Here is a 15,666-nt window from a genome sequence, read left to right as displayed (position 1 = left end):
CAGTAGCGTCCCGCTGACGTTCTAGCCCCTCGGGGGTTGAGGGAGGGACTTCCTGACAGCCTCTCTCCCGCGCCGCCCAAGTGAGTCCGCTAGGCTCCGCCCCCACTCCTATTGCCCTGTGGGAGCGCGGGGCGGCTGGCCCGGGGCCCAATGGGAGGAGGGGGCGGGGCCTACTCGCGTCGGGATGGGTGAGTGCGGCCGGGCGGAGGCAGGGGGAGGGACCCCGCTAGCGGCTCGAGCCCGGGTGTGAGGGGGAGGGCCCGAGCTCTGGGGGCTATAGCTACCGAGCCGCCGGGCTGAGGGCAAGGGCTGTATAGCAGCCCCGGGGTGGGGGCTTAACTCTCCGACCTTGGGGGCTCTATGACCTCCCCCCCCCCCGTGAGCTGGGGCAGAGGTGAGGGTTTAGGGGGCTCTGTAACCCCCCCCCTGGGCTGGAGTGGAGGTGAGGGGTTGGGGCGCTCTATAACACCTCCCATTCTGGGGTGGAAGTGAGGGGTGGGGGGGTGTCTCTATAACCCTCTTTTGGGGCAGGAGAGATGCTAAGACTGTATTTTCCCCCCACCCCCAGGTTAGGGAACTGTATAATCCTCCAGATTTGGGGAGAGGAGAGAAGAGGTGTTTGGTGGAGGTGGAACTGTGTAGCCCCCAGGACTGAAAGAGGTTTTGGAGGAAGGGGGAACTCTGTAGTTCACTGGTCTGGGGAGGAGGAAGAGGAGTGGATTTCAAAGGAAAGGAGTATGTAACACCACCAACCTGACACCCCCCCCCCCTACAAGGGAAGAGGAGTGTGGGCAGGGTATTATACAGAGCAGAGTGATTGTGAATTATAGTTTTTTTGTTTGTTTGTTTTTTGGTTTGGGGGCCTAACAGAAAAATCCGAACAACATTTGGTTCAGTTTGAACTGAAAATGGACTTCAGTTTTTTTTCACCAAACCTCTCATGGAGGATAGGTCCATCAGTGGCCATTAGCCAGGGTGGGCAGGGATGGTGTCCCTAGCCTCTGTTTGCCAGAAGCTAGAAATGGACGACAGGATGGATCACTTAATGATTACCTGTTCTGTTCATTTCCTCTGACACACTTGGCATTGGCCTCTGTCAGAAGACAGGTCCATCTAGCCAAGTATTCTTTCTTATATTCTTAACCAAACCAAAAATAAGTTTCAAGTCAAACAAAATGTTTAGTTTGACCTGGAATGAATGTTGTTTTGGGTTTTTTTGGTCTCAGGTTATTTTCAGGTTGGTTTGGAATTTTTTGTTTGTTTCATTTTGTATCAGTTGTCTTTTCAAAGAATGCTACTCTGGAGGTCCTGGACTTCAATCTCTTACCTAGAAGCCTAAATTTGGCCTCCAGAACCTCTCGCATGCCTTTCCCTATGTCATTGGTACCTACATGTACCATGATCACCAGCGCCTCCCCAGCACTACACATATGTATGTCCTAGATGTCTTGAGAGATCCTCAACCTTTATACCTGGCAGGCAATTGCCCATGCAGTTCTAGTCTGGTATCCATCCTACAACAGTGATCTATCCCAGATGCTTCTAAGAGAGCTGACTCTTCACCTGCCTCGTATTCTCCCCAAAATAATGCATATCTGAACTTATGCAATTGTGTATCTTGGAGTAGGAGAAAAATTTCCCACCCCAGCTGGTGAGCATCTTATGTCCTGAACTATGAGCAGTAGTCCTTGTAATTTTTTTATCAAGTCATGAATTAGCCCCCATGTAATTGTGTAATTTATAGCATTGCTAATTTGATTTAAAATATCCTATAGTCTGTGTTTGGACAGATGAGTCACATATGCTGCTTCTATTAGTGTCTATACTGGGTTCACGTGTAATGTCTTGCTTTAAAAAATGTGCCCCTCCTGGGCCAAAATATGATGCTTTATTGTCTTTTGCAATAAATAATAAAGCTCAGATGTTCTTCATGGTGACTCCTATGCAACTGAAATGCCCATGTTGGGGTTTAAATATTGCGTTTGGATAATATGCAATGGACTTAAATTACAGCAAGGGAGGTTTAGGTTGGACATTAGGAAAAACTTCCTGTCAGGGTAGTTAAGCACTGAAATAAATTGCCTAGGGAGGTTGTGAAATCGCCATCATTGAAAGCAGGTTAGACAAACACTTGTCATGGATGGTCTTGATAATACTTAGTCCTGCCTCAGTGCAAGTAACTGGACTAGAAGACCGCTCGTGGTCCCTTCCAGTCCTACAATTCTATGCATTAGTCTCTTGAATCCTGCATGTGTCTCTTCTGTGTACTGTGGATCTGCACAGCCTGACAATCATGTAATTTGCATAGTGATCTGTGCCAAGGCACTCAGCCTTGTGTGGCCATTGGGTACAGTGCTTCATCACTCCCTATTAGGTAAGAGTAGAGCATGTCCCCTTAAGCTGTTATGTGATGTGTGTATGAAATGGATTAAACCGGGGTAGGCAACCTATGGAGCTGATTTTCAGTGGCACTTACACTGCCCGGTCCTGGCCACCGGCCTGGGGGGCTCTGCATTTAATTTAATTTTAAATGAAGCTTCTTATACATTTTTAAAACCTTATTTACTTTACATACAACAATAGTTTAGCTATATATTATAGACTTATAGAAAGAGACCTTCTAAAAACGTTAAAATGTATTACTGGCACACAAATTAGAGTGAATAAATGAAGACTCTGCACACCACTTCTGAAAGGTTGCCGACCCCTGGATTAAACTTTCAGAATAGGTCCTGTACTTATTGCTATCAGTTCTGGTTTGGATTGGGCTGTTCATTGCTGCATGATCACCTTGTTAGCACTACAGGGAGGATCAAAGATTGAGTCAGTGGTTTGAGGGATAGCTTAATGGTTTGAGCATTGGCCTGCTAAACCCACAGTTGTGAGTTCAAACCTTGAGGGGGCCATTTAGGGATCTGGGGCAAATTGGTATTTGGTCCTGCTAGTGAAGGCAGGGGACTGGACTCAATGACCTTTCAAGGTCCCTTCCAGCTCTATGAGATAGGTATATCTCCCTATATTTTAGAGGGGAGTGATAGCTCAGTGGTTTGAGCATTGGCCTACTAAACCCAGGGTTGTGCATTCAATCCTTGAGTGGGCCATTTTTGAATCTGGGGCAAAAATCCATCTGGGGAGTGGTCCTGCTTTGAGTAGGGGGTTGGACTAGATGACCTCCTGAAGTCCCTTCCAACCCTGATATTCTATGATTTAAAAGTCAGGATTGTAGGAGCTGTTTCCAAAATCCTCTCCTCATTGACATTTCTTGTTTATTTTGTTTTCCTCTGTTTTTCAGTCAGGAAACGGTTCATTTTTCCAAGCCGTGAATGACTATGGAGTATTCCAAACAGACGTAACAACATACAGCATTGAGGAGCTGGTAGCAGTTACATCTGAACGCACCCCAAAAAACACAGTAAGTTCAGCTGCAAATCAGAGGTGTCCTTCATCCATTCTGATTCGGGAAATGCAAGACTAACAAGTGCAGAAAAAAGTAACATTTCTTTTCCCCTTTGCCAAATGTAGTCAAGGTCTCCTTCAGAATCCCTTAGTTCTCTCAAATCACAAAAAAGTTTGTCATTTCTTGAGACAGCTTTGGTAAAATAGCTCCAAACCTGGAGAAGCAGTGTAGTTCGGGATGGCTTCTCTTTGGTTCATATTTGTACTTCAGGAATAAATTATTTCTACTTACTTTCTTCCTGATATACAGCATGTGCTGTGCTCCCTGGCTTTGCTTGGAAGAATGAAGGTTTCTTGAGATTATTTCAGTACCATTGGAGAGCGAGGTAGAGATAGATGGAATTGTCTTGAGTTTTCAGTGGTGTCACACCTCGATGTTGGTAGTGAGGGCCAGGTCCTGTTCATAGCAACTTCTGTGTGGTCAGAAACCAATATGTTCCTTGGGTAGGCTGATGGCCACAATGGGCCCAATTTGGAATCATGTGCCCTATTATGTTAACAGTAGGAAGCCAGGAACAAACTTATAGAATGAGGAATTGTGATGCCTTGAATAAAATAAGATTTTGAACCCAGCACTCTAGTTTGAGCACAGATTTCTGAAGCTTTGTCTCAACCAATAATTTTGTACACTTATGTCACTGCTGGTGTGCTTTGGAGGAAATTACTTTTAAGAAATGCCTGTTTTCTAATCTAATCTAAGCAGGAAAGTCGTGTTCATCATTGGCTGGCACAAAGTCCGAACGTAAGTCAGTTGTGGAACTGAACCCCTCAGAGACTTTCTCTTTCCCACTAAACTCTCTGCATAGCAAAACCACTTTCTTTACTATATCAGAGTACTACCACTAGTAATGCACTGGAGAGCAGCTAGCTGGCATGTGTGCTTCGGCCCATTTCTCAAAAGAGACAGCCTGGGTTAGCGAAGGAGCATAACAGTAATGAAATATTGGACAAATGGAAGCCCAAGCAAATTCTACTGGGGTACCTAAATCTTCCTTTTCTTGTCATGGGCCCTAATTGAATAGAGACTATCACTTGCACCAAGTTGTATGTTGGTTTAATGAAGCAAATGCCCGCAACAGGTAAGAGAAGTCACAGACACTCATTTTATTTGCAACATTTTCCAAGTTTGACCCAACTCATGTTAGGCAAAAGTTCATTGTCTTTACTCCCCTCCCCCAGATAAAACTCAGTGCACTGACTGCCAGCAATAGAGTCCCTGAAACTCCTTCCTAAATACTTTATTCTGGTGACTGCAGGTAGATGATTTCAGCCAATCAGAGTACTCTCTGTACCCCTGATTATTCTTGCTGACTAAGCTGGAGATGACATCAACCCGAGGTGACCAAATCAGGGGTCAGTGCATGCTCATTCATGCCTCCAGACAAAAACACTTCAGGCTGTCAGACATGTTAATTATCTTTCTATCTATCTGTCTATATCAGGGAGTTTTATAGCATCCATCATGGTATCCATGGACTTACTACACAGACTAAAATTATTGCCAGTGAATGTTCTTAAAGGTTAGCTATAAAAACAGAATTTTGATTTAACCCTTTGGAGACTGAGGCAGAGGCACAGATACATTCCCCAAGAACCTATGTACTCAGTATTTTGGAAAGACCTGCTGGTAGATGCCTAGCAGTACAAGCCTCAGATGCAGTGATATATAGAGAAGTATTTCAGCAACTGTTGTTTTCAAAGCCAAATCATCTGTCTTTCAGTCTTAAAAATTAATTTAAATTTAAAAAAAATATATTAGTAAGTCAAGAATCATCCTAGTCCATTAAAATGTCAGTGGGGTGGAGAGTTGGGTTTTGGTTTTTAAATTTGGAAAATGAATATAGTAGCTGTCACAGCAGAAAGAGGAAGAGAGATGTTATCCTCTGGAATGCCACAGTTTTCAGACCTAAATGTGTTTTGTACAAATATTTAAAATGGTGATGCCCCTGTAAAACAATAGGGCTATGGGAAGGAACTGTCACTTTCTTTTTGGGTAGTAATAATCCCTTGCCTGAATTGTTTCTGATATTTTCCCTCCTAGTGTACTATTTGAGGACCAGAATAGCACCTCATAAAGCAGCAGAGTTAATACCGTTCCCTAAAAATCTGCTCTGTAATCTTGTTTATATAGATCTTTCTTTAACTAAATTAGGTTTGACTTGACATTAAACTTTCATTGGTATTTCACAGGAGCTCTCTGAATGAAGATGTTTTTGCTGCAAGAAGCAAAGAGATGAGCAGTGTCAATAAAGAGATAAGAGAATTGCAAGGACAAATATACAAGCTTCTCCTGCAGGTAAAGAGGATGAAGGAAAATCTGAAAGTCTCACAAAATAATGAAGATTCTTCACTTACATCTCTGGAGTCACTAGAAATTTTGTGTTGCTAACTGCATTATCTCTTTTTACTGTTAGCTCTAAGACAATGAATTCTGCCTTTCTTACAGCCAGTTCATAGCAATGATTCTAGTGGTTATGGAAGACTTGGTAGCAATGGGTCTTACGAACATTACATCAGCATAGCGTCCTCTAGTGACTCCAGTGGGAATTGTGCTGAGGAAATACAGCAGAACTAGTAAGTCTATCAATATGACATTGCCCAGGTAACAATAGAAATATAATAATAAAACTGAAAATTCTCATGGCAGACATACTCCACGCATTGTGAAATTATATTGAAGTGGGAAGATACAAGACAAATCAAGAGCTTGAGTTATATATACTTGGAATGGTCCAACATACAAAATTTTTAAATTGCCAGAGTAAGCATTTACCTGACTGGAATTGTCAGATACCTCAAACAAAGTTATCATGTGAAGTAAATTACAGACATATAATGATATATAGTGACTTCTTTCAGAGAACTGGCAGACTTGACAAAATAATGGGGAAACCAGGTTAAAAAGAAATGGCATCTAGGGTTAAAAGAAATGTGCAGGGTACCCCTATCAGAATACATATGTGAACAGACATTCTGTGAATACAAATTTTAAATATAGTTTCCTAAACAATATCCTGGGTAAGTCATTCACTTGTTCTATCCTTTCATCTCTGAAGGCTTATATCAATTCAAGAAAATTATTCAAACGCAGAGGTTGTAGACTTTACCATAGTGAATCTGAGTGATAAAAGTCAAGACATGCCAAGCTCAGGCTGACAAGTCCATCCCTCTATGCTAGGTTGGATTGAGGTACCTTAGCACATTATTGTGCTTATGTTTGCCTGTGTTTACTCATGTTTCCTCAGTCTGACTCCAGTAATTTTCTCACACCCCCAGATGACATTGCAGCAGGTCTGTGCCAATGTGAACTGAATAAAGAATCTGGGTCAACACCTGCATAGTAAATCACAGAGCAAACTGCAGAACAGAAAGGATCCAGTCCTAGATACTGTACTGCAGGGAGGTGAGTTAATAGAATCCTGATCCCTAGATGAAATGTGAATTCCCCATGATCTGTAGTCCTGCCTTTTAGACTTGAGTGGCGTACTGGCTCTGACAGCTTCGTGTTAGAAATTCTTACATCATGTAAAATAGATCTAAGTGTTTGCTGTTCTAACCCATTTTATTGGAGAAGCAGGCTATGGTTATCAAACTCTTGTATTGCAATAGTGCACAGAGTCGCTGATCAGGACCCTTTTGTGCATAGGCACAGTGCAAATACGTAAGAAAACATGGTCTCTACCCCAAAGAGCTTGCAATCTAAGATTGAAATCCTCCACTAAAATGTTTAGGAATTTGAAGTCCTGTTTCATTACTAAAGTTAAATTAAACTTCTAGGTGTGTTGACAGCAAGATTCTACTATGAATTGTGAGACCCAGCGTTAAGTCCACTGTGAACAGTGACTTGTGCACAGCCTCAATGAGGAGAGCTCATATCCTGTGATCACTGTGCTACCTTTTAAGCTAATAGAATGGTTTTAACATCAATACTATGAGTTGCCATAGTTTCTCTTGGTTTAGAGGTCAGATGTTGTGATTTGTAAATAGGGATGGCGAGCAGTAGAAAGTAACTAAAGCTACTTTTAAAATTGGCAGCATTTGAAAAACTAATTGATAAACCTACTTATGTGATGGGAAGGCTTAGTATCTGGGGTTTCCATCCCATCACCAAGGATACTTCAGTTAGCCAGCTGGTGTTAGGGTAGGACAGGGGTTGGCAACGTTTGGCACGCGGCTCGCCAGGGTAAGCACCCTGGCGGGCCGGGCCAGTTTATTTACCTGCTGACACGGCAGGTTCGGCCGATCGTGGCCCCCACTGGCAGCGGTTCGCTGTCCCTGGCCAATGGGGGCGGCGGGAAGCGGCGCGGGTGAGGGATGTGTCTCCTTTGTGTTCACTAAGATCTTCTGGAGTGGATGTTTCATCTTAAGCTTGTAATTTTTTTTCTTGTAGACAATACATTGTTTCAGAAAAATGTCCTCATTTGAACTCACAGAATTAGTTAATTTATGGGAGTGATACTATCACAGGCCATGTACCCTCATAAAGACTTACTTAGGGGGCAGCTCTAAGATGCTTTTGGAAGATGACGATTTTTTTTCTTTTGTAGGCAAACAGAACACTGCTTCGTATATTCTCCAGGCACTGAGAAGTAACATCACTGAAGGCCCAGAGAGTTCATCCTGTGATGATTCAAGGAAGATACAACATGTTCTAGCCTACCAGCAGAGCAGCTGTGAGGACAGTATCATCATGTGGTAAACTTGCTCTAGAATTATTTTGGGGAAGTTCTACAGCCTGTGTTATGCAGGAGATCAGACTAGATGGTCACAATGGTTTGTTCAGGCGTTTGAAACTATGAACATTATAGCATTCTGTTAGCACAGGAGAATCAAAAAATGAAACTGTCAAGAAATGAAAAAGTCTTGTTTCACAGCCAAAGTACAGTGAATGTAAAAAGTAAACAGCATGAACAGTTAGTCACAATTATTTTTAAGTATTTAAACTTTTTTTTTCATATCAGTATCTTATACTACAACTAAGTGCCTGAGCAACCATCAAACAAAGATGAAAATTCTCTGACAAACTTGGAACTTTCCCTTATAGAATTGACTAGTCTGTATCAGGCTAAAATATAGTTAATGCAAAACCCAATGTTAGTGATGCATGTAGGAGCCTGTCATATGCTTGATTTGGCCAGGATTATAAAAGGAAAAGGAAAGGTAGTGCAAAAGAGACCCGTAGGGGAACATTCCTTTCTGCTCCCAGCTGGCTGAAGCTGGACTGGCCTCGGGGGTGTATTTCCCAGTTGTTTGAGTTGATTTGTACTGGTTTTGAATTGGTGCTTTTGAGAATAAAGCCAGCCCTGAAGACGGGGATGTGAAGAGTCCAGCAGTTGGGACTTGGGTTTTCCTTCCCCTGCTAGTGGGTCTCCCCCCGGCTTACAGTTAGTTTGAAAAACCAAGCGCTCAGCTATTGGAATTACTTGATGTTTAAGGTTGAATGCTCATCCTCTACTTGCTTCCTTGTGCATATGCATTCTGTATTGTGTATATCGTATTCATTGTCAAATAATACAAGATATAATTCAAACTGGAATCTCTTCTATAACCTTAGTACTGTGAACACTCTGTACTTAGCTGTATTACTGAAAATATGACTGCATCCTCTGCTAAATAGTCACCCTGATGTTACGCTTATGGTTCGGTATAGACTATAGTATGTAAAATAATAAGATACTATCACCTTACTTCTGAGGTTGAGTTCATGTCTGTCTGAGCAAATGGAGTAGAAATTGCTTCCATGATTATAGCTTTATAGGAACTTCAGTAGATGTGCACTTATGCTATAGATCTCTTGTGTTTGACCTTGCTTCCATTTATAAAGATGGACTGGCTGGTACAACCACAGATGATACAAGCTCAGATAGAGCTTGCACAGTTAGTTCCAGTGAAGGATGGACAGGAACCTAGTGCTGTTACTGTATCATTCCTGTGCACCTCAGTCTCCGGGGGTGGGATATCATTCACTCAGCTGCTGTTGTATGAATATATTTCAGTTGTGACTTATGTTGTTCTCTCTCCCTCTGCAATGTCACGTGAACCCACTCAGTAGCTCAGATGAGATTGTTTTTTGAATGATCATTCATTGAAAGGGGGAACAAACCCCAGGATGCCAGGCCAAAGAGTTACTTGTTTTCCTTCTCTTTTGTAGAAGTGACTGCAATAGAAGATGCCACTGTGGAGTATGAACAAATTGAGCTGCCTCCTCTGAATGCTCAGAGTCCCACTGTGGTTCTTGAGGAATTTATGCAAGTTGGACTAACAAAGGAGGTTTTGTCAGCCCACACTCTGAAAGAGGAGCAGAACTACATTGACGGGCTCCACCAGAGGATATTGTCATCTCTGTATAGGTCCTATCTCTATCAAGGGAGCAGAAGCAACAGTGGATTTTCCTATGGTCAAGGTAGGCACCAGTTGTTCTGTGTGGTAAATGAATTAGTAATTGAGTCTAGTTCTGCATCTTGTGACCTAATCAATATCTTACTAGTCCTGCAAATCCGAGCAGGATGTTTTCTTCTAACTGCTGGGGCTTAATAGTAGTCACAGCACAGAAGTCTCTACCCAGTCCTAGATACTGCTATCCTGGACTTGTATCAGGACATGTAACTCTTACAATAAACGCTGCAAAAGGCCACACAGCAGAGTAATGCCTCCTATTACTAGGACTCCAATACTCTGAAAGAATAGGTCGGGGTAAGCTTAGGAGAGCAGTAAGAGGGGCTGATGAGATATAGAAGAGGACTGTCTGGGCCTGCTAGCAAAAATGTTCCTATCCTGACTGGAGAAACTGTCCAGGGGCATATTCTGCTAAATTAACTTTCTGAATGTGTTGCATATTCTCCATTATTTCTCTGAAGGCCTGTCTCTGTCTCTCCATACCTGCTGCTTCAGTGAATGACTATTTTTCCTCTCTTTTAGGAGACTCCTCTTCAAAGCAGACCAGCCCAGTTAGCTGTAGAAGAGGCAAATGTGGGAAACTCAAGTGCCAGAAACCACTAGAGCCCTCATACAGGCATTCATCTAATAGAAATGATCTTCCACACAAGAAGAGAACCGCTTCTGGGAAACAGTTCTGCTCTCCCTCTAAAGCAGTGGTTCCCAAACTTGTTCCACCGCTTGTGCAGGGAAAGCCCCTGGCGGGCCGGGCCGGTTTGTTTACCTGCCGCGTCCGCAGGTTCGGCCAATCGCGGCTCCCAGTGGCTGCGGTTCGCTGCTTCAGGCCAATGGGAGCTGCTAGAAGCGGCATGGGCCGAGGGACGTACTGGCTGCCACTTCCAGCAGCTCCCATTGGCCTGGAGCAGCGAACCGCGGCCACTGGGAGCCGCGATCGGCCGGACCTGCGGACGCAGCAGGTACACAAACCGGCCCGGCCCGCCAGGGGCTTTCCCTGCACAAGCAGCGTCCCAAGTTTGGGAACCACTGCTCTAAAGCATCACATCTGGAACCCCCACAGTGTGACCTTCCCTCATTCCTTGGCCCTTCCCATCCATTCTTACCCAGTGTCTGGTTTTCCTATCCCCTTCATGACCCCTATAGGAGGTGATTGTGCCACCCACTCAGTAAGACCTGAGTCCATATCATCACATCTGCCCTACAACATGCAACCCCTTCCAGCCTTCCCTTTTCCATACATGGACACAGTTTTGGCCATGTTGTTTCACAGTTTCCCCAGATATACTCAGATACCTCAGCCTTTCTTTCTTGCTCAGTATGCTTGCTCCTCCTCTTTAAATCCATGCTCCACAATGCCCCCAGGCCCTCTCTTCAGTATACCATCAAACCCTGTGGCGCAGCCCTCTCCAATATCTACACCCATGTCTGTTGAAGAGCAGCAAGAGACCCAGAGTGATCAGCCACCACTGTTCAGTAGCTTCAGTTGAACCTGCTTCAAGAGGAGCTGCCAAGCCTTTGGAACCTCCCAGTGGAGCTGGAGCACATGTGGAAATTAAATGTGTAAGTAATGCCAGGTATTAAATGCAAACAAGGAGCCCTATAGGAAACCTGACTTTTGTGGGGTTTGATCAGCAGACACTGATACTGTTCTGTGTTCAAGCATCACAGCAGGTTTTTTATCACTGACTATATTTTACAGAATGAAAGGTACAAATTGCTTTCAGGCTCTGACCAAAAAAGTAGTTTATATTCAAGTTCTTGGACTCTTCTTACAATACAATATTGGCAGCTATAAATGTCACAAAACAGTGCCCTTCCAGTCCAGGCTACCATGGGTTGCCTTTGCTCTCTTAGGCAGTGGTGTTTTAGTTCATGCTGTCTACCAGGAATGTTGGGTGGGCTTTCTGTATGTGGAACCTGGCTAGGGCTGCACAACTCACTTCCTCTCTGAACCAGTCCTTCAGGCTTTGTGGAAAGCCAAAACAAAGGGAAGACATCATTTTAATTAATTACCCCCTTTGTCTCCCAGGGATGCAGCTAATGAATGAAGAACAGGGAATCTGTGTGGGTCGGTTTCCATATGGGGCATAGAAAAAGCCTTTCTCCAACTTCCGCTGTATACTCAGAGGCAGGAATCTGAGGTCTGTAGGCAAGGAAAAAGTGTTGGCTCCTGAATCCAGATTGGGCTTTAACCACTGAATCTTTGCTGGGTAGGGCCCTGAAGGGGAGTGACATAGCCATGGCTGCAGAAGCTGAGAGTTTCACATAGTGAATCGGGAGACAAGAATACTTAAGCTTCCTTGTAGTATACCGTTATGCTTGCTTGATAGCCATGGCTGTGTTGACACAGCATAAAGAAGCAACTAACTGATTTTTGCTGTCTTGTCAGCAGAAAATCTTGAAATCAGCAAAATTATAGTATCTTGAAATAAATCTGATAAAAAGGGTCCACAGCAGAAACCAGTATGATGAAAGCCCAGAGGGTTGCTGGCTTCACCATGAGTGTTTGTTTATCCTGAGCTTCAGGGGCAGTGATTTATTTTCAGACCTGTAAACTCCATATTAATCTGCTGAATTGATGTAGGAACTACTAGCACTTCTATTGCACTGCCCACCAAAATCAGAAACTCCCCTTTTCAATCATGAAGGTAACTTCTGTGGATAGATTGTTACATTCTCTTTCCAGGGCATTGATCTGGAGAATAGTGAAAGCCACTCTGTTTCCAGTGAACTGTTTGACCTTTTATTGTGTGAGGGCTCTCAGATGTGTACAAGTTCAGCAACATCAGGCAATGAATCAGCTGAATCTAGCTCTATAGGCTCTTGTTCTAATGGTTCTAGCACCAATGAGGTTTCTCCTTGTGGCACAGGTAGGGAAGCTTTGGGATTGGGGTGCCATTGCTATAGTCAGATGTCCCTAAACTGTGGGGCACACCCCCATAGGGGGGCACAGAGGAACTTTCGGGGGGGCCCAGCTGGGGCCTGGGCCAGCCCCCACGAGGGGTAGGGAGGGGGTACCACCCAGCTATGCTCCTGGCTGCTGACTTGGCCCTCCGCGCCCGGGTACCCAGCTGCCAGCCCAGGGGACCGGATGAGGCTCCGCCCCAGCTGTGTCCCCAGCCTCAGCCCCCTTACTCCTGTCTGTGTCCCCCGCTTCACAGAGCCACAGCCCTGGCTCGGGCAGGGGGGCACAGACAGGTGGGGGGGGGCACAAGGTAAAAAGTTTGGGGACCACTGGCTTAAGTCATGGATGGCGTATTGTAGTACTGAACCTATTAACTGTTTACAGCTAGAGGTTATGGTGGGTGTGGGAACTCGCCACTGAAAGGGGTGGTGGTTGTTTTTTTAAACCAATTGTCAAAGTTAATTATTTGGGGGCAATTATTACTTAATGTGCTTTAGACAGGGCCGGCTCCAGGGTTTTGGCCGCCCCAAGCAGCCAAAAAAAAAAAGCCGCAATCGCGATCTTGGCGGCAATTCAGCAGGAGGTCCTTCGCTCCGAGCCAGAGTGAGGGACTGTCTGCCGAATTGCCGCCGAATAGCTGGACGTGCCGCCCCCCTCCGGAGTGGCCGCCCCAAGCACCTGCTTGACAAGCTGGTGCCTGGAGCCGGCCCTGGCTTTAGAGTTAAACAAAACAGGAATCTGAAATGTCTCTATTTTTCCTTGTACATCAAGCCTTTCCATGCTGTTTTGTTGCGTTTTGTTCCACACATTGATCATAGCCTGCATCCCACTTGACCCAGGGTGAGGCTGACGAGAGGAGGGTCTCTTCAAACAGTCACTGGGAAAATAGGACAAACTCATTTTGAAGAAGGGAAGGAGTTGTGTGAGGTGTGGATTGTGTGTTTGTGGGAATCTTGAGATGCTCAGTAGAAGTAGAGTTATACTTTGGGTTCCTAAGAGTCAGCAGCAGCTTGTAATCTCTTGCCATAAGGATCATCTGAACAGTTACCTGCGGTCCAAGTGTAGAATCAGCCCACAAGGGGCTTGCAAATTAATTCACTGCCTGTGCTGGATTTTGAGAGATTTTTACAGGAAACTGTTGACTTAATTTTCTGCAATAATTCTCAGCAGGCAGTCAGTGTGAGTCAGTCTGGAAGATGATGGATTGTACACCTGAGCCTGTACTAATGACATATCAAGTACCTGACAGGTGAGGAAATAGTAACATTTTTCTAACACTGTGTTCAAAATTATGCATAGAAGAATTATAGAATTAGAAATGAGGCTATAGGAACTCTACAGGCTTCATCCAAGAAGACAGCATGAGCTGTCCCTATTGTTCTGTATGGTTTAAAAAAAAGGGATGCCTGGGGGGGATCCCAAGTTGTCCTAGAGGTTGGAGCCAGAAAAGCAATCATTTGTATCCTGTAGCCTTTCATGCTGCATGTCATGCCCATTAGTATGATCTAATATCTCCTGAATCTTCCAAGGATGGCCTGTTGCTTACAACTAAAGATGCACAAACCCATGTATTGTAAGACACAAAAGGAGAAAATTTCCCACATTAAAGTGCATCTAAACTGCTTCCCTCACAAGGCTAGTTTTTCTCCTGGGTGCTGTAGTCTCCAGGATTTTGGATCCATGAAGAAAGGGACAATTAGAGTTGGCTTTTGGTGGGTTATGCAAGTTTAGGGTGCCATCTCCAGAGAATCACAATCATGTTCTCCTTTGGCGTTATCATAATCATTTTAAACACCTAGAACCTAACGACTGTCATTTTGATCATCCCTTCCATACAGAGCACTCTTCACTTATGTACAATAAAGATTTTGAATGTAACCCAGTTTCCAAGCCTGCTACATTTCTGTTGTGTTTCCACCTTGATTTTCCAAGAGAATTAAGTGGGCACTGCCAGGTTTTAAAAACCAGATTTAATTATTGCTGTTTTCAATAACACGTGAGATTATTAAAATAAAGAATTTTAGAATCTTAATTTACTGTTCACCATTTATGCTGTTTAATTTTAGCTTTTCTCCCATCTAAAATGACCCTGACCCCCTACAAAAACTTAGGTACCTGCTTACTGATCAGGGCCTACATTAGCAAGAGGTGACAGACAGGATGAGGAAGTAGGTATAAGGAGAACCAAGACCACAACAGTTAGTCTTGTTGTTTGCAGGGAGAGAAAACTCAGATATTGAAATTCAGTGATTTATTCAAGGCTACAGTTTCACTGACAGAACCATGATTAGAACTAAAACATACCTGGCTTCCGAGCGCCATACTCAGTCGACTTAAACCACACTGCTTCACTGTGGAATATCTTACCACCTATGCAGAAAGCACCTTTGAAAACCTTTATTTCTCTTACTTTCAGGAGTTAATATTTTCCCTTGGTTTAGATTAACGTTTCTACTTTTGTCCATAGTTTGCCTGTGTGACCTAAGTGGAGATCCAGTTCTGATCTGAAAGGTAGGCAGAGTATATTTTGTAGCCATATTTGCACACTCTGCGGCTTCATCAAACTGGAAATTTGGTTGGTGGAGCTTATGAATCTTTGTTACATGCAAAACTGGATGTTAAAACAAACTGTTGTGTTTATGCTAATATTTGCCCAACATGGCTATAAATGGAAGGTACCCCAGTGGTGTTTCTGTGATGTAGTGAGCATTCATCAAAAGGAGAAAGGTGCTTTGCCTGTGGAGTAACTCCACAATTGCATTAAACTTTATTACAAATCACCTTTTGAATAATTTTTACTTGAATTGAATCTGTGATCAGCTGTGGTTGAATTTACGCATACAATTTTAAATGTATTTTTAAACAGGTGTTCTGTTTTTTTATAAATAAACTGGAAAACATCCTGTGAAGAA

General features: G+C 43.7%; 1 protein-coding gene across 1 annotated transcript in view; it reads left to right on the top strand.

The window, feature by feature from the left end:
• PER3 (period circadian regulator 3) overlaps positions 1-15,666 on the top strand; it is a 16,460-nt gene extending 794 nt beyond the window's left edge. Inside the window, 10 exon segments of the mRNA XM_065575439.1 lie at positions 60-188; positions 3,293-3,435; positions 5,647-5,752; positions 5,903-6,034; positions 6,733-6,859; positions 8,004-8,151; positions 9,207-9,292; positions 9,608-9,859; positions 10,375-10,605; positions 13,913-15,666. Coding sequence (XP_065431511.1) covers positions 60-188; positions 3,293-3,435; positions 5,647-5,752; positions 5,903-6,034; positions 6,733-6,859; positions 8,004-8,151; positions 9,207-9,292; positions 9,608-9,859; positions 10,375-10,605; positions 13,913-14,007 — 1,449 coding nt within the window. The 3' untranslated portion in view covers positions 14,008-15,666.

This window comes from Chrysemys picta, chromosome 21 (assembly GCF_011386835.1).
Source record: "Chrysemys picta bellii isolate R12L10 chromosome 21, ASM1138683v2, whole genome shotgun sequence".
Classification (NCBI taxonomy): Eukaryota; Metazoa; Chordata; order Testudines; family Emydidae; genus Chrysemys; species Chrysemys picta.
This window is presented reverse-complemented; position numbering and strand designations above follow the sequence as displayed.